We start from the raw sequence: 20800 nt of genomic DNA on the forward strand, positions 1-20800 counted from the left end.
TTCAAAGCTGAACAGTTCCAGTCTTTTTAATCTCTCTCCTCACACGTAGCTGTTCCATACCCTTAATCATTTTTGTTGCCCTTTTCTGTACTTTTTCCAATTATAATTTTTTTTTTTTGAGATGGGATGACCAGAACTGCACACAGTATTCAAGATGTGGGCGTACCATGGATTTATATAGAGGCAATATGATATTTTCTGTCTTATTATCTATCCCTTTCCTAATGGTTCTAAACATTCTGTTTGCTTTTTTGACTTTCGTTGCACACTGAGCAGATGTTTTCAGGGAACTATCCACAGTAACTCCCAAGATCTCTTTCTTGAGTGGTAACAGCTAATTTATACCCCCTCATTTTGTATGTATAATTGGGATTGTTTCCCAATGTGCATTATTTTGCATTTATCAACATTGAATTTCATCTGCCATTTTGTTTCCCAGTCTGATACAACCTATACAATTATGTATTGAAGTGATGCCAACTGGAACCTCAAGGTAGACATGTACATCCTTCCTTTAATAACACATGAGGGGCCTCAGACCCAGATCTCTGCATATCACTGTCACAGCTCTGTGAGTCTCCTCTAATTAATTCCCAGATCTCATATCACAATAACTGCTCTTTCAAGTTGCCCCAGCCATTCAGTACAGCTACACCTAACAGGGAATGCAGCTAAGTGCATGCAGATAATTCTCAGTGGCTATTGTCCACTTGAAGGAGGCAAAGTTAAGTTTGTGTAGGCATTTACCTTAACTATGTATTACCTGGTTTTCAGAAGCCTGGATTTTTCTGAACTTAATGTTCTGGAAAGTCACAAACTATAACTGGGCAACCTTATCTCTTCATTAATTATTTTTTTTGCCATTTAATGCCTACCACATAGTGGTCCTTTGTGAATTAATTAGCTAATGTTTGTAACATACTTTGTAAAAGCGATGTATTGTTTTTAACCTATAGTATTTATGTTGCTATCAGCATTTATAATAGCTGTTGGTAATTAAAATCTGTCAGGAACAGCCAACATGACCAAGTCCAGCCTCTAAAAGTCTTCAGTGGCTGCTGTCCTCTTGAATAGAGGTGCTTCCTGAAGAAAGTACAGACACTGGCATGCATTGTGGCCAGGTGACTATGTTAAAGATAGGACAGTCATGCTGAGACCTGGTGTTCCCCTTCCCCACCCTCTCATCTACCCTCATTGTTAAGAGTCTGGATGAATTAAAGTTTCTTTATAATAGTCCTAAACTATTATAGCCACACACTTTGACTATCTGACTGATACTGCTGGATTTTGTAGTTATAGATATGGACAATTTTAACCTATAGTCCTACAGTTTTAGGGGAAACCACGTAACTTTCCCTGCTAGTTTCCCTGATTGCATCTGCAGATATTCACAAACACACATTTCCAGTGGAGAATCTCTTTTTGTTTCCAGCCCTCCAAGGTTGAGGCATAGATTGTGAGTAGCTCATTCAGTCTGAATTCATTTTCTTTGTGTATAGAGACATCTGTTTCTACACTGCATTTGTTCCCCTGCCTCAACTCCTCTCAGCTTCTGTTGAGCATAACAAACAGAAAGCCCTGGCTGGGATGATTTAGTTTAGGTTGGTCCTCCTTTGAGCAGGGGGAATGGACTAGATGATCTCCTGAGGTCTCTTCCAATCCTGATATTCTATGATTCTACAATTCCTCTTTGTATTTGTGTGCTCAGGGACTTCGATTGCACCATTTCAAAGGCCAGGAGCCCTGCTGGGACAGCTCAGACCAGTACAGCTGGGATCAAAATTCAGTTAAAATAGGAAAGGAAGAGATCACATGGGAGTCCAAAGGGAGGTGGAGGAGGCTGTACGGGTCAGCAGACAGCCCCCAGTGATGTGTACAATCCCTTGTGCCCCCTCTTAATAACCTTCTGCAGGAACCCATGACAAACTATCTAAAACTCCTCCAGCTCTCCTATCTACAAAGTCCAGTGATATGAATGTCCTTCCCCCATTATTTCAGCTGAAATTCTCAATACCATTAGCAGAGTATGTCGCTGTGTACTCTGGTCATTATTGGTCAATCCTTGCTTTGTCGTATCTTTTCAAATATTAAAGTACAGGTAAAATATGCCTCTTCTGTTCTTACGTCATCTCTACAGGCTATTGACAAGTACTGCCGAGTCAGTGGTGGATTTTCGGGGGTCAAGGATGTCTATTCCTCATCTCCTGCATATGACGATGTACAACAGAGCTTTTTCCTTGCTGAAACTCTGAAGTAAGCAAACTTCTCTTTATGCATATTCCCATAAAATAGCCTGGGGCAGTGTCACGTACTGTATGATTACCCAGTGCCTAAAAGAATAGATTGGATTAACACTTCAAATTCGAGACCGTCACAGGGTGTTTTCCTCTTTTTTGTTTTTATTTTGGAGTTCCCTGGTTTTCCCATTCCAGTCTAGAGAAACCATAGCAAAAATCCCCCAATGACAGAAGTGTGAGCTTATTGTTCTTAAGACCTCACTTTGATTTCTTGTATCTCTAGTCAGAACACAACTGCCAGGGAAAAGGAGAGGTTATCGCCTCTAAACAAATTCCATTCGTAAGGAGATCATTTAATTTTAGCTGCACTGAATCAACATGTTTTACATGACCAAATGCCAGGACATTTATCTTGCAGAATCTACTCTGCCTGATGTTGCAATGACCTAGCTGGGGGACTGTGAAGGGGAAAATATGGCATCGTACAAAAATCCACCACACAGTTATTGGATATTTTTTCTGTATTATGTCTGCAGAATGTTTGTTTAGTGGGGTAACTTTTAATTCAAAGCCAGATTCAGCATGTTTTCAAATTTTAGAGATCTTTAAATATTTTTGTTTAGTCGAAATTTGTTAACTAGAAATGGTTCAACTAGGGCACATCTAGTCCATCTTCCAGATGGTAATGCAGTCTGTTCTCCAGTATTTCATCCAGTCTGGTTTTAAGTGTCCCAAGTAATGGATCTTCCTCCACCTTTTTTTCCCAAGTAATAACCTAGCAACTACTGTACTAGAACACACCAATGGTACTGAGATACTGCCGTGATGGATGCCATGATAGGAATCTATATAGAGATAACAATGTATTATGGAGGCTTTGCTAACACTCCATAGTTAAGATTGCGTTGAGTTTTGCACTTAAAGCCAGCATCTTTTATATTTATGAAAAAAAAGTGTCATCTTGTTAAGTATAGAATGAATATCAGAGAATTTAAAATTAAATCTCTTAATTGGTTTGATTGGTTTGGTCTTAAACGAACAGTATAGAGTCTTCAAACTTCCTATGTAGTTAAAACTCACTGAAATCTTGTGCATACGCTCCACTGAAAAATGTTTAGGATTAATGGACATTGTTTGCCGTTATTCTTCATGACTGAAATTTCTCCTTCAGCAGAGGTTGAAGAATAATGTTCTACTCTATAGAATTCCAGGGAGAGCTTTAAAAATGGCTGCTACTTCTGTTGTTCTCAATGAGATCGAGGCCACACACTGCCCTTAGAAAGAATATCCACTCTCTCAGTGTATCTGCTCCTCACAATGCTCCTCTCAACCTCCCAAGAAGGGACCATAATCTTCCGTCCAGACAGATTGGTTTCACGCCTGTTGGTAACAATTGGAGGAAGTATGCAATTGGGAACAGGACATCTTAACTGTGTGCAGCCCTTTGGTCTCACTTTTATTAAGAACTAGAGTTGGTAAAATTGTCCTAAATATTGCATTTTTGTCAAAAGTTTTTGTCAAATTCAATTTTCAATGAAAAATTAACAAAAAATATTTAGTCTAACATTTTGGGTTTTCAAACAGCTTTAGATCTGGTTGGAATTTTTTGATTAAAATGTTAATGAAATTTTGACATTTTTGAAGTGTAAAAAAACTTGAAAAATTCCTGAAAAATGTATTAGTGCTTTTTCAGCCATTCCTGTCAAGAAAAATGGGAGATGGAGACATCTCCTTTGTCAAGAAAGGCTGAAGAAAAAAATCACAAGCTTTCCGTTATGAAAAATAATGGCAAAATGACTATTAATCCTAAATATTTGTTTTAAAAAACTAATTGTTCTTCGAGTAATTGTACATGTCCAGTCAACTATTGAAGTCTGTGCGCCCAGTGCATGGCTGTCAGAAACATTTTCCCTCAGCGGTACTCGTTGGGCAGCTCAAGCGCCCTCTGCGCTGTGTTCTACTGACTACTCCCTATTTGACTGTCTATGTCACTGACTGATTATTTACATATTGAATCCTTCCTCCATTGCTTTTCTCTGTTGGATTTATCCACTCCAGAACTGAATCATCATAGGTTTCATTTCTTGTTTCATTTACTCACAATGTAACTGCTTGTTGTACGTAACTGATTACTTATCATGACCAGTCACTTCTCTCCTATGGCTCTAGCCTACCCTCTTCTATACATTTTATTTTTCCTCTTGTGCCCTCTTCCTTCCATCTTCTCCCCTTGCTCTTTTCCCCACTCCACAGCTCTCCCCAACCTTTCTCTATGAATTGGACAGTACCGCCATTCTCCCTGTCATTCAGCCTTGGTATCATCTTTTGACTCAACACTTTCCTTTGGTCCATATGTCCAAACTATGTCTAAATCTTGCTGCTCCCTCCTGCACAACATCTTTAAAAGCTGATCTCTCTTCTGTGCTCACACTGAGCAAACTCTTGTCCAAGCTCAGATCATCTCACATCTCAGCTACTGCAATCTCCTCCTCCTTTACCCTTAATGTCTGTAGCCTCACTCCCCTCAAATCCCCTCAAATGCTGCTGCTAAAATAATCTTCCTGGCTTGTCACTCTGATTGTCACCCCTTCCTCTGGCTGACCCTCTTCCACTACAATCAGACTCCAAACATCTTGTTGCATTCTCACAAAGCATTTCCCAAACCTAGGTCTGTCCTGCCTAGCCAACCTTTTATCTTACAGTAAGGTTGACTCTTGCCCAGGGCCAGCCCGCAAAATTTTGGCAGCTGAGGCGGGGAGCTCAAATGACACCCCCATACCCCCTCACTTGGGCTAAAACTTTGAAAGGTCTCAATTCTGCCTTCTTCCTGTTCTACTCCTCTCATGGTACTGCTATGCTACCTACCCCAATAAAGGAGAACTAACAACTTAAAATGCCTTGTTCAAAATTTTTAAGTAACACTTAACTTTCAAACGCCTGAACAGCAAATGTAACTTTTCTTGTCTGCATAGTAAACACTGGCATTTTTATCTGTTTGAATAATCAGTGGTGCTTTCCGTGCCTTCTTGGTTGCAAAGATTTGAACTGCTTCCTGAAGGTCCATACTCTGGGCCAGCTCATGTTCTATTGAGATGGTTGCAAGGCCAACCAGCCTCTCCTGTGTCATTGTGGAGAGTAAATGTGTTTTTATTAACTTCGGCTTGGAGAAGCTGCGTTCTCCACTGGCAACTGTTACAGGAAGTGTTAGAAGTATGCGCAGAGCAAGAAAAGCATTTGGAAAGAGGGTGGTCATCTTATTTGTGCGCATATATTCCAGAACAGCCTTTGGAGTTGATCCTGCTGAAATGTATCTTGAAAGGGCTTTCAGTTCATCACCTAAATCACTCGCATCAATATCGCGCATGTCATCATGTGTCAACACTGTCTCTAGTGCCCTGCATTGCTGGTGTAGGTCTTCTTCAGGTATAGTGAGGAGTTTTGGAATATCATATAACATCCCAAATATACTGCTGTGTTCCTTGAGCTGCAGGAAACATTCTTCAACTGACTGTATTGCACAATCTAGCACCTGGTTAAGGAATTCAACTTTGAATTGTTGTTTGGGGTCTCTTATGGGATTATCCCGTGCCTCGTAATCAAAATGTCTTCTTCTTTGGTGACTCTTGTATTCTTGAATGGGTGGGGAAATAGCTTCAGTGTGAAGTTCCTCTGCCAACTTCTGTGCACTCTTCAGAACGTTTTGAAATCCCTCATCTGACTGGTAAGACTGTAAGTATGACTTCGCTTTGTCCAGTTGTTCAATTGCTCCTGATATATCAAGGTCAACACCTTGGAGTCTCTTGCTTACAACATTTATTTCAAACAGTATGTCATGCCACAACACAAAGCCACACAGAAATTTGAAGTTATGTATGTTTCTGGTGATTCCATTTCCCTCTGCCACTGTTCTCCCACAAACAGTTCCTGTCATAGCATTATCCTCCATAATGGCAACCGTGGCATCATCTATCTTCCCAGTTTGGTGTTTGATAGGCTTTATCGCGTCCACTCGACTTTCCCATCATGTGGCACTCAGTGGTTTCAGTGTCAGAGAGGATGTTCCCAGATGTTGCTTCAAAATTTGACATCGATGAGTTGATGCAGAGAAAAATACATAGATGCTTTGAATTACATTAAAAAATTTAGCAGCCTCACTAGAAGCTGATGCTGCATCACTGACCACCAAGTTCAGTGATTGAGAACTGCATGGGGCAAAAAAAGCTCGAGGGTTTAACTCTCAGATCTGTGTCTGCACTTCTTTGTTCTTTCCTCTCATGTTGGCACCATTATCGTAGCCCTGACCTCTCATGTCAGCTATCGCAATTCCCATATCATCCAGCTTTTTAAGAAGCACATTTGTCATACCAGCTCCTGTAGTATCATCAATGTCAATAAATTCTAGAAAATGCTCTCTGATAGTCACCATTTCAGGGGCATTTTCACTAGCTTCTGTTGTTGTTACCAAATGCACCATTAAAGTCATTTGTTCCGTATGGCTGATGTCAGGTTTGCGGTCCAGAATAACAGAGTAATATCTTGCTGACATCAGATCTGCCACAATCTTCTGTTTGACTTTTGTTGCCAATAACTGTATGATCTAATTTTGAATTGTTTTTCCAAGGTAGTGTTGTGTGTACATTTCTTGGGTGGTGACTCTTCTTAGATGCTCCTGGAGTACACCATCAAACTCAGCCATCAGCTCCACAATTTTAAGGAAGTTTCCATTGTTTGGCACATACAGCTGATCTGAAGTGCCATGCAGTGCTAGATTTTGGGTAGCAAGCATTCTCACAATGGCAATGAACCTTTTCAGAACATTTTGCCAGTAAAGATGCAATCTTCTCTTGATGCTGATCATCTGTGGTGGCCTTTAACCTTAGTTTCATCTCAAGCTCTTTCCACCTATGGAATGCTCTCTGGTGATTTGCTGCCTTCTCATGGCATGCCAGATTTCTAGTCAGATTTTTCCAGTCCTTTGTTCCTGTAAAACCCAGCGTGACTGGAACATTAGACTGGAAGAGTTTGCAACAAAAACAGTATGCAGCATTCTGGGGTTTGGAGTACATAAGCCATGGCCTCTCCATTTTGTCGCCATTGGTGATTTCACACCAGTAATGTGTTGGATGGAAACTTCTATTTTCATTGTCTTTGGGGAACATGAAGTTTTTCACTGGCTGTGGCCCATGCAGTACAAGGAAGTCCCTCAGGCTATTGTTCAAGTGGGTCCACAGTCCTGGATCATCTAGACTTAAGGAACTAAACTCAGCAGCAGCTGTTTCTTGCGCCTCCAGCACACTCTTCTCTGATCTACCTTTTTCTTCAGGAATGTGCATGGTTACATCCATTTGAGATGGAGATATGGATGCTGCAGTAGCTGTCAGGTCACCTGCACTCTGACTAACTGGAAGATCAGGCATCTCCTCACCACTCACATCCTCACTGGGGCCGGAAGGCTCACCATGAACATTTGTGTCTATGTATCTCAGGAAAGTTCCTTCCTGCTTAGATAGAAAAGCTTCTTTTGCTTTCTTTCTTTTTCTGAATGCTGCCTCAGAGGGGTGTTTTCTTCTTTCACTCATAACTGCTGTTCTGTGCCAGCTATAGTGGCTCTCAATACTCAGTTGAAGGGGACAAATAAGCAAGCTGGTAGCAGGACCTGAGTGAGGGAAGATATCAGCGTCTTAAGGGCCTAACTGGTTCCTACTACTTCAGTTGACTGCCTGTTCTCCTCAAATGGGTTCAGGGAAGCAGCAGGAAACTCCCTGAGAAGCTGGTGTTAATCAGTCCAGGCTCCTGGGGGTAATAGAGAGGTACATAAGAGGCTCCTCCTCCTCTCTCTCCCTGCAGCTCCTGCTGCTTTCTGTTATTCCCTCTCACCTTTTCTTCTGCCTGCCTGTTATGTCTCTTGTGCCCTCCTTCCTCCAGCACTGCACTCCACCATCTCTGTGCATCTAGAGCAGAGAGAATACATATTCACCAGCAGCAGACACAATTTTCTACACTCTGGGTCCTAGTGGCGCCCCCCCCCCCCCCAGACTGGCACTTCAGGCGGCCGCCTCAGTTCGCCTCATGGTAAGGCCAGCCCTGCTCTTGCCTTTCTCATTGATGCCACCCTTGATAGCCCAATTCCCCATGTCTCTGACAAACTTTTCTGTGTTTTCTCTCATGCTGCTCCTTACATGTGGAAAAGTTCCCAGTCAAAATCCATGAAGCCACCGTCTGACCCTCCTCCAACTCCTTCCTCAGAAATCATCTCTTCCATAATGGACACAGTAAAATACAATCTGATTCATAGATTCCAAGGGCAGAAGGAACCATCGTGATCATCTAGTTTGACCTCCTGTATAACACAGGCCATAGAACTTCCCTGAATTAATTCCAGGTTGAACTAGAGCAGATCTGTTAGAAAAACATCCAGTCTTGATTTAAAGATTTCCATTAATGGCGAATTCTTAGTAAGTTGTTCCGGTGGTTAATTACCCTCACTGGCAAAAATGTGCTCCTTATTTCTAGCTTGAGTTTGTCTAGCTTCAACTTCCAGCCATTGGATCTTGTTATACCTTTGTCAGCTAGATTGAAAAGCCATCTATTGTCAAATTTCTGATCATCATGTAGGTACTTATAGTCTGTCATCAAGTCACCCTCCTAACTTTCTCTTTTGGCTACAGCATCTCACTGGGAGCTTGTTTTCCACAGATTATCTACCATGACCCCCCCCTCCCTCAGGTCTTTTTCCCTGGATAGAGTTCCCCCATGATAATGGGCAGGTGGCATTATGATTGCTGCTCCTGATTGCCTAAGAATTGCACACATTCTATTATTTGTGTTACCCTGTCTCCCCCATCTCACCTTACCTACTTGTCTCAGCCACTGTTGTCTGTTGTCTGTTGGGCTGTAAACTCTTTGGGGTGCATCCGAAGAAGTGGGCTGTAGCCCATGAAAGCTTATGCTCTAATAAATTTGTTAGTCTCTAAGGTGCCACAAGTACTCCTGTTCTTTTTGCGGATACAGACTAACACGGCTGCTACTCTGAAACCTATCTTTGGGGTGGGACACTAATTTTCTATATGTTTGTACAGTTACTAGAAAAATGGGGGCCTCACCTGGTTGCTACTACAATATAAATGTTAAATAATAACTCCACATTTAGCACACTTTTTTTGTAAAGTGACTAAGATAAAATGACCAACCATTTATTAATAAAGAAAAACAGAATTTTACTGCCTCAAAGTTTTTCTAGTTCCCCAAAGACTTGAGGATGTTTCCATTTGGAGCTGACCTTGGAGGTTGTGCCACACTCTGCCCAGGCCTGTCTCCACACAGCTCCCAAAGGCTCAGCTCTAGTCCTCTGCTCTGGCTTCATAGGCAAATGGGTCAGATGAAATCAGCTTCCTAGGAACCACTGCTCCTCCAGTTGGATCTAATTGAAGCTGCTGCCTCTCCTCAGGGGACTTGAGCTCTTAGGGTCTGTCTGTACAGCAAATGAAGGTGTGATTTGCAGTGCAGGTAAGCAAGCTAAGTATGTATGGAGTCCCAGCAGGCTTGTACTGGGGAGGCTAGCCCATTCAGAGCCTGTGCAGAGACATCTTCACTGCTATTGTTACCCCATTTAGCTAGATTAAAGGTAGTGCAGGTATGCCTACCTGTGCTAAAATGACACCTTCATTTGCTGTATAGACATGCCCTTAGAATCAAGAAAACGAGTGTATATGAATCAGTAAAATAAAATTAACGACGAGGAAGAAAACACACACAACAGGCTGATTCTCTCTTTGCTCTGGAGATGACCTGGGGAAATGGGACAATATGGCAATTAAGAGAAAGGGGCAGCAAAACCGAGTTAGCAAAAGGAGAGACTGGCTAGAATCTTTCCTTGCTGTGTGGCACACACAGATCTATCCGCCCCAAAGAAATATGCACATCCTTCTGGGCTGAGCACCTTGCCTCACCTGCTCCTAAGTGATCTCTTGCAGGGTATGCATATTTTCACCTCAATAGCTCCAGCTTTCAATATATTAAAAATTAATTTTAATTACTTCTCAGATATGTCTCTTGCTGCTAAAACCTGAAAATATAACTTTGTAAGCAAAAACTCTTCTGGTCTGTAGGAGCTCTCTCTGTTTCATTTTACCAGGCCTAAACGTGAGGCTTAAACTCCCAAACAGGTCTCCTCAATGGCTGCACTTCGTAATTAGTCTGTGAATATAGAAATTGGGCAATGAGTTTTCATAGCTGCCAAGTCTTGTGCCACTTCATGTGATAGTTCATATAAATTCTGTAATGGCATTTATTGCATATACGGATAAATGTAACACAGTGAACACAGCCTGCCTTGAGCACTGATGACGGTAAGACATGAAGATGCACAAAACATTTTATCTCTGGCAGGGTAGATGCTCAAGGGTGTCTGGGGACATAGTTGGGTGGAGGACTTTGACTGGGTAGATGGATAGAGGGCTGCTAGGGCTCCAGGAGATTAGAGTTCATGAGCTGCTGATGCATGGAGCTCTTGAGGCAGGGGATTCATGGGGGCAGGTGGGTGCTGAGGGATAGGTAGGTGTTTGAGTAGCCGGTGCAGGGAGGAGTCTGGGGCAACTGGCTGTTGAGGGTGCAGGCACAGGCCAGCCTGGGGCCAGTGTCAGGCTCGATACCTTGTGCTTTTGCCATCCTTAAATCCCTGTTTTTCTCTTTTGATGTCCAGGTATCTGTATCTGCTTTTCTCCAATGATGACCTCCTGCCTTTAGACAACTGGGTTTTTAACACAGAAGCTCATCCCTTGCCTGTTTTACATTTAGCCAACACCACACTTTCAGGAAATCCTGCTTATCGATAAAAACAGCTCCAGGAAGAAGAGGAGAGACTGCACTCAGCTGTGTTTTGTTTACATGGACCACTTGAGACTTTAGGCTGGAGAGGAGACAGACATTTAGTTAATCTGAGTCAAGATGCAGGGTGAGAAACAACCTCTGCCCCCAAAGCTCTTCAACCTGTAGATAAGTAAACTCTGAAATAATTCCTTTTTATACATGACCAAAACATGCTACTGGGGCATTTGCAGGACAGAGACCTTGTGTGCTTTGAACCCGAACAGCAGAGTGGAGCCTGTTACTAGATATAGAGTCCAGCAGCCAAAGGAACCACTGGCTTCCTGGCCAGGGGCTGGAGTTTGCTGCTGCTGGCCTTTGCAAGAAACTGCACACTTGTCTCCTACTCAGATGGGGTGTATTCCAGAGACTAAGACATTTGTTTTTTCTTTCTATTTTGATGATGGCATGAGCAAAGCAACAACAAAAAAGCAACGTAACTGCACCAGCAGCACCAGGATTTGAAATTTTTTCTGTACCTGTCTGACTTTTCTAATCTGCATCAGTTTGCCGAGACTGGCAGCCATTCCCAGTGCCTCCTTTTCATTTACCCCCTTCATAACAAAGTCCAAAGACCTGTGAAGCACAATCACGCCCAGAGAACAGTTACCAAGCATTTGTTTTTGTAATTAACTGGCAGCACTGTGCTGTTAGTTCACCACACAAGATATGGACACAGAGTATGGAAGACACAGCTAAGTGTCCTGTTTCCCTTGATCACCAATCCTGTCATATGGAAAGGCCACACTCCCTTATATCAGTCCTTTTCTGCCACTTCCACAAAGATAACAACAGAAATTGCCCATCCTGCTTTATGTGGCAGACTGCATCACATTCACTGGGACACAGTTCTCTTTAGGTGAGATATAGTAGTTTGTATCATTGCATTACATTTGTCCATGCAACGTGTGGTTTTCCTTGACTCTCGCTTTTATTATTTGGACAATGCTCACAAATCCTGCTTTGTAAATCTGAAGTCTTGCCTTGTTTTTTGAGGTGTATGGCAAGAGACCAAAACTGCCTCAGATTTAGTTTATTAAAACAAGTTTTATCTGGGCCATAAACTGCCCCAATGCAAAGCCAACATGAGAGTCTCTCTGGAAACATGGTAAAATCTATTACACACCAATATACCACATAACTCAAGTTAATAAGGCTGTGTTACCTGCATACATTTGGTCTAGTTATTACATAGTCCTGCCCTGAGTGCAGGGGACTGGACTAGATGACCTCTCGAGGTCCCTTCCAGTGCTACACTTCTATGATTTCCTCTGGACATTGCTGGCTGAAGCAACCTCACTGTTCTGAGTTCAGGCCCAACAGCATGAGTTAAGGGGGTAGTGCATTTCAGTCTTCACTTACAGCATACGTGTCCTGACTCTTGTCTCCCATTACTGAGAATCTCTTCTCATCTATAGAATAGAATCCTGTGCACTCAGAAATAACGCCTGTTAACATCAGTAGGGTTTGTTTAAAGTGAGTTTCACTTGCTGCTTTAATTTCTAAACATTTCCTTTCTTTCAGTTTTTCTGCTTAAGTGGGCAGCTCTGTACCAGGCATCCTGTCTCGCTGACAGCTTACTAGAGAAATGTCTTAAATCAATATTGTATGCATAGACTGGAATCAGATTGTTGTTTACATATTTTAAGCATTTCCTTTCCAGTCAGTTGGCAATAAAACAACCTTAGAGAAGATGGCTTATTCAATTAAAAGCATATATAAGATTCATGCTATTGGCCTTTGGGTCTGCCTACCATGCCTCAGTGGGTAGAATAGGATATTAAGTGTAAGTCATTTATTTCCACACACCTCAGCGCCAAATTTCCAACATGTTTGAGGTCTTAAAGGTGTCTCCATTTTGTTTTCTCAAAATACAACAAAAGGGCAAAGTACCCCATCGTGGGCTATATTTATTTAAAGAAACTCAATCTTCAAAAGCAAATCATCTCTCCCCCCAGCCCCAGCACCTTGAGAGCTAAAAAGGATTCTGCTCACCTCCTTTTTTATTCTTCTTCTTCACAGCTCCGAAGGGCTGGCTGTAGATCATCGTAAGGTGCTTCTGCCCTCTTCACACCAGCAGAATGAACATGCTGCCTTTACAATAGTCCTGTTGTAGCTATGTCAGATCACTGCAGAGGGAAGTACTATTACTAGGCAGCCAGCCACGAAACACCTTTGTCTTTGATTCCTGTGACATTTTTAATTATTTGAGCCTTTCTGGGCTCTCAGTACTTCATTCCCCTCATGTCAGCTTAAAGAGAAGTTTGGGTTTTTTTGCTTTGACTGAGTTTTAAGCCCCTGAAAATGAGCTTTCTATAACAAGAACATTGCCACAACAGGAACTCCAGGAAGGGATGGAGACAGGAAAGTGCAGCCTACTGAGTGCTACAATGAACTCCATGGCCACCTTCATCTTTGGTGCACAGCAGTGTCCTGCAGAACACTGTGTCCCCCCAATATGCAGTGTCTCATCTTGGCCTGAGTGACCTGGCTACAATCTGTTCCATTTTGTATATCTAAAGTGGCATTTAGTTTTTCCATTTTTAGTCTCCAGTTCAGCAAAGCACATAAGCCTGTGGCCTTAATGCACAGACCAAGAACCATGCATGGAGAGAGAGAATGGTAGAACCACTGACTCCCGTGTCATGGCAATTCTGATGTGGTGTACTCTAGGAACAAATGTTATCCAAATGATTGTCGCCAGATTGCAACTTCAGTTTCAGAGGAGGAAGAGAGAGAGCTTGAAAAACACTCAAATGCCAAGAGTTTTTATCTTAGTACTAATTACTCAATTACTGTAATTTGCAGCACTAGTAAAAAAAAATCAATCTGAAAAAAGTCAAAGTAATGAATGTAGTAAATAATTCTGATTCAAGTAATTGTTTACTTCAAATTAAAATAAACTGATTCTTTTTACTACTGCCACAAAATATAATTTTCTAATTAGAAATTAATGACTAATTGAAGAGCTAGTGCTTTTCCATTTTAATATTTTGTGATATTGAGTTGAGTTTTTCCAGTCCCAGTTTGAACCTGCACTTCATTGCCTTAGTTCTGTAAGACTCTCTGTGTTGAAGGGGGACTGAGGAAAAACAGGGAGTCTTTAGTAACAGGCTCTACCCCAGCCAACCCATACTCCTCCTGGCTAGTGGAAGCACGGAATGGCTGCCAGTCTCTTCAGAGAAAGGTCAAGGACAAAATTCTAGAGTCCCAAAAATAGAAACATCAAACCTCTCACTGATGTTTACTCTTTTCCCATCCCACTGGTTTGAATTACAGAACCACCACTCAAATTAATTGCCTGTGTAAGTCTCACTGGGGTTAATTCACTGCCACAAGAAGTATTTGAATTTAGGTCCTGAGCCACTTCATGGCAAGGGAATTGTAATTTTCTCCAATCAGATGTACAGCAATGCCATTTCTCCTGTGTGTAAACATGCAATAGGTTCCAAATAAAGGACATTTGCTTCCTGTCATCTAGTTATCCCAGGGTCTGCTGGTTTCTACCATATCCCAGTTTAGAATGCAGTCACCCATCTCCCTCAAAGCTACTAATGTGCTGCCTACTTCTAGAGTAATACATTTTGTGAACTAATTGCTGTACCCTTCATGCATTGCAGCATTCTGGGCTGCCCCCAGAGCAGAATGAGTTTGGCTGTCGTGAGTTCTGAGAAGGATGTCCATAATAACCAGACATGGATGCTGAAGCATCCATCTTGTTTTCCTGACTTCAGGTGGTAGACTTTTTCTCAGCCCTTTTCAGAGCTGGGATACTGACCAGCAGCATGGAGTAGCTGCAGCCAAGAGCTCAGACTCTGTTTTCTCTTGGGTACATGTGGCATACTAGGACATTGTCACTTTCATTCTGTTGCTGCTGTTTTACAGACTTTTCTGAAGGTATAGATACTTATTTTTTTAACAGAGTGATATTTTAGTGTTAGCTGTCTCCAAATCTTGTGCTATATCTTCTAACCAAACAAACACATAGTTCTGGCTTTCATTCAAGTTGCTGCTGTCTTGGTTGGCAATTTCTACAGCACCCTGTGTTCTTACAGGAAGAAACAAGAGCAGAAAACAAGGTGTGCACTTGAATCATAGAATATCAGGGTTGGAAGGGACCTCAAGAGGTCATCTAGTCCAACCCCCTGCTCAAAGCAGGACCAATTCCCAACTAAATCATCCCAGCCAGGGCTTTGTCAAGCCGGGCCTTAAAAACCTCCAAGGAAGGAGACTCCACCACCTCCCTAGGTAACACATTTCTTGTGGCAAACTGGCTTTGCGAAAGACCCTGGAGATCCCCAAACTGTCCATTTTCTGTTTGCGTGCACTCAAGGTATGAATGTGCAATCCACATCCCAATCAGGCCTCTGTAGGCCAGGATCCACCAGGAGCAAAGGCATTATTTTTAACATTTTGGGCCTGATTTTCAGAGAGGCTAAACATCTGCAATTCCCAGTGACTTAGCTGGAGTTGTGGGTGCCAACCACACCTGACAGTTTCCTTCTTGGCTTTGCTCCATTTACTGAATAAGGCTAAAATGACATTCCAGCTGCTCACTTACTGCACAAAATGCTCCTTAAACCTCTTATTGAAGATTTTTGTATATACAATTGTAGCTATTCTGGAGATCCAGAGAACAAACCTGAAGTCAGTGGAAAGTCAGAGAAAGTTCTGTGGTTCCCAAGTCAGCTCAGGGTGTTTAGGTTCCCCTGCCCCAAACCTTAAAGATGATAACCCTCTATGCACTGCCCCTGCTACTTCTCATTCCTTGGTGCGCACTCTGAACCAGTGTTTTCCAAACTCTTGAATGCTGTGGAAAATGAAACCAATCACACTCTTCTGGGAGCCCCGCCATGTGTTGTTAAAGGCCTACAGATCTTAATTTATACACCATCTGGGCTCCCAGATGCTCCTCCCCCTTGTCTCTTTTGGAAATGCTGATGTAGAGTTTCATCATAGGATATTTCCTCTGCTTTCCTACCTAGTGTGGTGAGCAGTGAAATGGTTAATAATGTGGACATTTAAAGCATCATCACTGGGATCTGAATTAGCATTCATTGAAATGCATGGGGCAGTTCACACTTCAGAGCTATCTTTTCATGCTCTCTACCAACTCAGGCAGACATCTCTGCACTAGTTACACTTAGGGTATGTCTACACATAAGCCACTACAGCTGCACCACTGTGGCGCATCAGTGAAGAGACTATCTCCCATCGGCGTAGTTACTCCACCTTCCCAAGAGGCGATAGCTGGGTCAACGGGAGTATTCGCCTGTCGACCTAGCACTGTCTACATCAGGGATTAGGTCAGATTAACTGCATCGCTCAGGGGTGTGGATTTTTCACACCCCGGAGCAATGTAGTTATACTGACCTAATTTCCTAGTATAGACCAGACCTTACTCCATGTTTCTAAGGTTTTTACCACAGGCATAACACCCAGAAATTGACTTTATTTTAAAGAAATAAATGCTGATTCTCTGGAGGACAATTGAGTGGTCTGACTGCACTCCCGCCATAACTCTCAACCAGTCCTTCACTTGCCATGTTTTGGGAAATATTACTTTGACCAAAAGTGCAGATTGGGCTGTCATACTGAGAGCAACCTGATCTCCATTACTGGTTAACGTGTGCACCGTTCTATAAGGGAGGGCAAGCACTGGTTTCTACAACTGCTCTACAGTTGCCCAAAAGGTTGGGAACCACTACAAGCTAGAGAGAAGACTGCATGGCTTGGTTCAGTCAGAATCTGTTGTTTTTAATCCCTGTCACTCTCGGTGGAAGTTGCACTGTCGTTCTGCCGCACTTTCTTTGCATAAAGTTCACAGATTATTTTTCCTCTGAAATAACAGAGGGGCAAGAGACAACCTTCTGATTTGGGAACTTTCTGGCTGCCTCCAACCTGGTACCCTGCATATGTACTTTTTACAGATGAAAAGTAATATTGTATATAAAAAATATCAAATAAAGAATGTCTTTACGTGAAAAAGGGCATGTGCTGTGTTCTTATCTTCCTTTCTTAGCAACATGCCGAGGCACTGGGCTGTGGATTTGCAGTCCTGCTGGTGCTGTAGCATTCCACTCAACCAGTTTAGCCAGGCACTTCCTCTCCAGTGTTAAATATTCTTCAAAGTCCGCTATTTCAAAACTAAGATTTCCACATCTCTTAGCTACCATTAACAGATGATTTCCAAGTTTGGAGTCTGTTCAGGATGCAATCAAGCCTGGGCTTGTCATTTTACACAGTTATGTCTTAAATTTTGATGTTTATGTTTGAAAAGAAAAGAAATTATCTAGGACCTGACATTGTGCTAGAACAGCAGATGAACTGGCCATGATGTGTCCTCCATGTGGAGAAAAGTCAGTTCTTAGTTATTGTTTAAATGTTATGCATGTAGGGAACAGAAACAGAGGAATCCTAGATTGGAATAATTTCCCCATACAGAAATTTCTGCCCTCTGCAGAAATACAGAAAAATTTCACTTGAACCACAACCATAATCTGTTTACTGCAGTACAATGAACACATTTTGGATTCTACTTCATTCCACTTCACAATAAAAGCAGGTAACATTTAGCACTTAAAAATGGTGATTTTTAAGCATTAAACAATGTAACCTAGCATCCCATACCTCATCAGGCTCCACTTAACCCCATGGCATCCTTCCCCCATACTACCCCACTTGGGCAGCACCCACCGCTCTGCACCACACTGCCATGCACACCACTCCAACAACACTCCATCCCCACATCTCTGCAGCACCCCATGCCGCACACCACATTCCCACAACACCTCACTCTGCTGAGCCCCATGCTCATGGCGCAGACACACCCCGGCACCCAACCCCCCCCCCCATGCCTCATGATACCTTATCCACATAGACCCATCTCTCTGCATCCCAACTCTAAAGCACCCCCACCTATGCGCAGCACAGCCACATGGCATTTCACCCCACACCCACAGCACCCACTTAGTTAATTCAACCCACTTAGGACCCAGCACCTCCTCCTCCCAGCACCCTACACTGACAGCACTGTACACCTGCAGAACTTCACCATCACACATCCAAGCTCCAGGCATTTGATGCCTCCCTCCCCCACCTCTCGCCCTCACAGCATCCAATCCCACCCCCCAGAGCAAAGCACTGCCCATTCAGTGCTTCGGGGGGAGGGATAGCTCAGTGGTTTGAGCATTGGCCTGCTAAACCCAGGGTTGTGAGTTCAAACCTTGAGGGAGCCACTTAGGGATCTAGGGCAAAATCAGTACTTGGTCCTGCTAGTGAAGGCAGGGGGCTGGATTCGATGACCTTTCGAGGTCCCTTCCAGTTCTAAGAGATGGGATATCTCCATTAATAAAAAAAATAAAAATAAAAATCCACCTAACAGCCATTTGCTCTAGCCCTAAGGCACCCAACCTCCACAGCACCCCATGTCATCCCTCCCCTATAGCAACCTGTATCTGGGCGCCAGTCCCACGACACCCTGACCCCATGCACATCACCTCCCCAGCACCATCCCCCAATACACTCCGCCTGCTGACATGTCAGCCCACCATTCACCATCCCATCACCATGGTATGTCACTGCCCTGACACTCCACCCCATACACCCCACTTGCATGGCTCTGCTTGGTAACCAAATCCCCAGACCTTCATTCCCTTAACAGCCTGCACCCCTCCACATCAGCACCACATACCCGTGATATCCCAACGTCCAGCACACCACCCCCATGGCATACCACTTCTACACCATACCCCTATGACTACCCCATGACTGTGCACCGCAGCCCCATAGCAACGTCACCCCCTTGCATACCACATCCACAGTCCCACTTGCCACAGCACTCCACATCACAGCACCCCACCGCTATGGCAACTCATCCCCAGCACCCACTCCCACAGTCGCCCACCACTTCCAGGACACCCTCCCTTCCAACTCCCCACTCCTTGTGCCCCGACCCTGCTACGTCCTACCATCAGCGCAGCATCTCCATGACACCTCATCCCCTTGAACCTCAGAGCCCTGCAGCCTATCCCAGTGCACCACATCCCTACAGTACCCAACCCTCTGCACCTGCCCATGGAATGCCAATGCCTGCATCTCACCCTCTCAATATCCCAGCCCCTTGTACTCCCCCACAGCTCCCCAAGCCAGCAGCAATGCATCCTTCCTAATGTGTCCCCCCGTGCCCTAGCTCTACTGCACCCTACTCCCACACACCACACACACCCAGTACTCCATTCCTCTGCCTTTGCCCTTGCCAAGCAACACACCTGCCGCACCGCATCCTCACAGCAAGCTACAGCCACAGCAGCTTATACCCCTGTGCCCTAACACAACAGTACCTCTTGTGCCTTCATTCCCTTGTATCCCCCCACTCAACAGCCCCTGCACTACAATGCCTACCCCTATGGCACTCCACCCCACTAAATCGTCCCACTCAGCAATCCATCCCCATGGTACACCACACCCCACTATCATAGCAACTGACCCTCATGGAAAAACACCCCCTCCAGGTAACCCATCTCCCTGTACCCTACGCCTATGACATTGCCTCCCCATGACTGTCTATTCCTACTATACACATACCCCATGCAACTCTCCATGGACCACCACCCCCTCTCCACTCCGCTCCCTAGACTCATGCTTCTGGACCACGTGACTTCATTATAGTCAAATTCTACTGTGTAGTCCACCAATATACTACTAAAAATGTACATATTCAGCCAATTGGCGCATTCATCAACTGTATATGTTTAAAGGAGGGAACACTGCTACATTTCCCCTGTCATGTGCAGATCTGCGGTTGCCATCTATCACGCAATAGGGAGGCTGGAGCCATTTTAAAAGTACTGTGAGGGAGGGCTTCCATTCATGCCAAGTCACTCCTGTTTATGGGGTAGGTGTGTTTTGTTTAAGTGAAATGACAGTGGTATGTCAATCGTGTTCCAGCTTCAATGGGATAGAGGAGTTCAGGCAACATAAAATGCCTAAGGCCAGATTACTAGCAGGTGAAAACCTGTGGGGAAAAACCAGTGCCTGTTCCTGTATACTAATAAAATTAACCAGCAGTTCAGTCATCTTCCATCCAAAGGCTTCCACTGTGCAAGGCAGCTGTAGGCAAGGGATGGGGTGGTCTATATGTGGCAGTTAGCAAGGCTGTACAGTGGACTATCTGAGGGAAGATTAAATGCTGTTTTTTTAGCATTGGCACAATCCTGTATGGGGCATATTTGCCCCTATAGTTATAAACAGGCTATAGCATTCACAATTATTGTGCCCCCATATCCAGTTCTTGCACAAGCTGGCATCAGATGCACCCCAGGTAGGCCTTTCAGCAAACCACCAGGGAGCTAGAGCAATGGAAAAGCCAGAAAACCATTTCAGTGAAGAATAATTAATCTGCAGGGAGATTCAGCCACACAGCACCTGCCCACACGTTCCCGATGATGCAGTGTAAAAGGGTTTATCTGTGGCTCTGCTCACACAGAGAAGAAGGCCCATTCTCCTAGCTGGCGTATTAACCACTCCCATATCCCCTGTGCATACAGAGTCTGAGCTACTCTTGATAGAATTCAGGATTTTGAGTTTGGGTTTTACTCTGAGGAGAAAAAGCCAGCTGGTCCCTTTATTAAATGAATATCTAGCAGGATTAGAGCCCTAGTAGACAGATACAGAACTCATCAGAGAGATTCCTAGTC

General features: G+C 43.6%; 1 protein-coding gene across 1 annotated transcript in view; it reads left to right on the plus strand.

Moving 5' to 3' along the window:
- Positions 1–13739, plus strand: part of MAN1A2 (mannosidase alpha class 1A member 2) — a 320220-nt gene extending 306481 nt beyond the window's left edge. Inside the window, exons 12-13 of the mRNA XM_054042404.1 lie at positions 2138–2253; positions 10939–13739. Coding sequence (XP_053898379.1) covers positions 2138–2253; positions 10939–11071 — 249 coding nt within the window. The 3' untranslated portion in view covers positions 11072–13739. The remainder of the gene's footprint in view (positions 1–2137; positions 2254–10938) is intronic.
- The last annotated feature ends 7061 nt before the right edge of the window (positions 13740–20800 follow it).

Source organism: Malaclemys terrapin, chromosome 1, assembly GCF_027887155.1.
Source record: "Malaclemys terrapin pileata isolate rMalTer1 chromosome 1, rMalTer1.hap1, whole genome shotgun sequence".
Taxonomy (NCBI): Eukaryota; Metazoa; Chordata; order Testudines; family Emydidae; genus Malaclemys; species Malaclemys terrapin.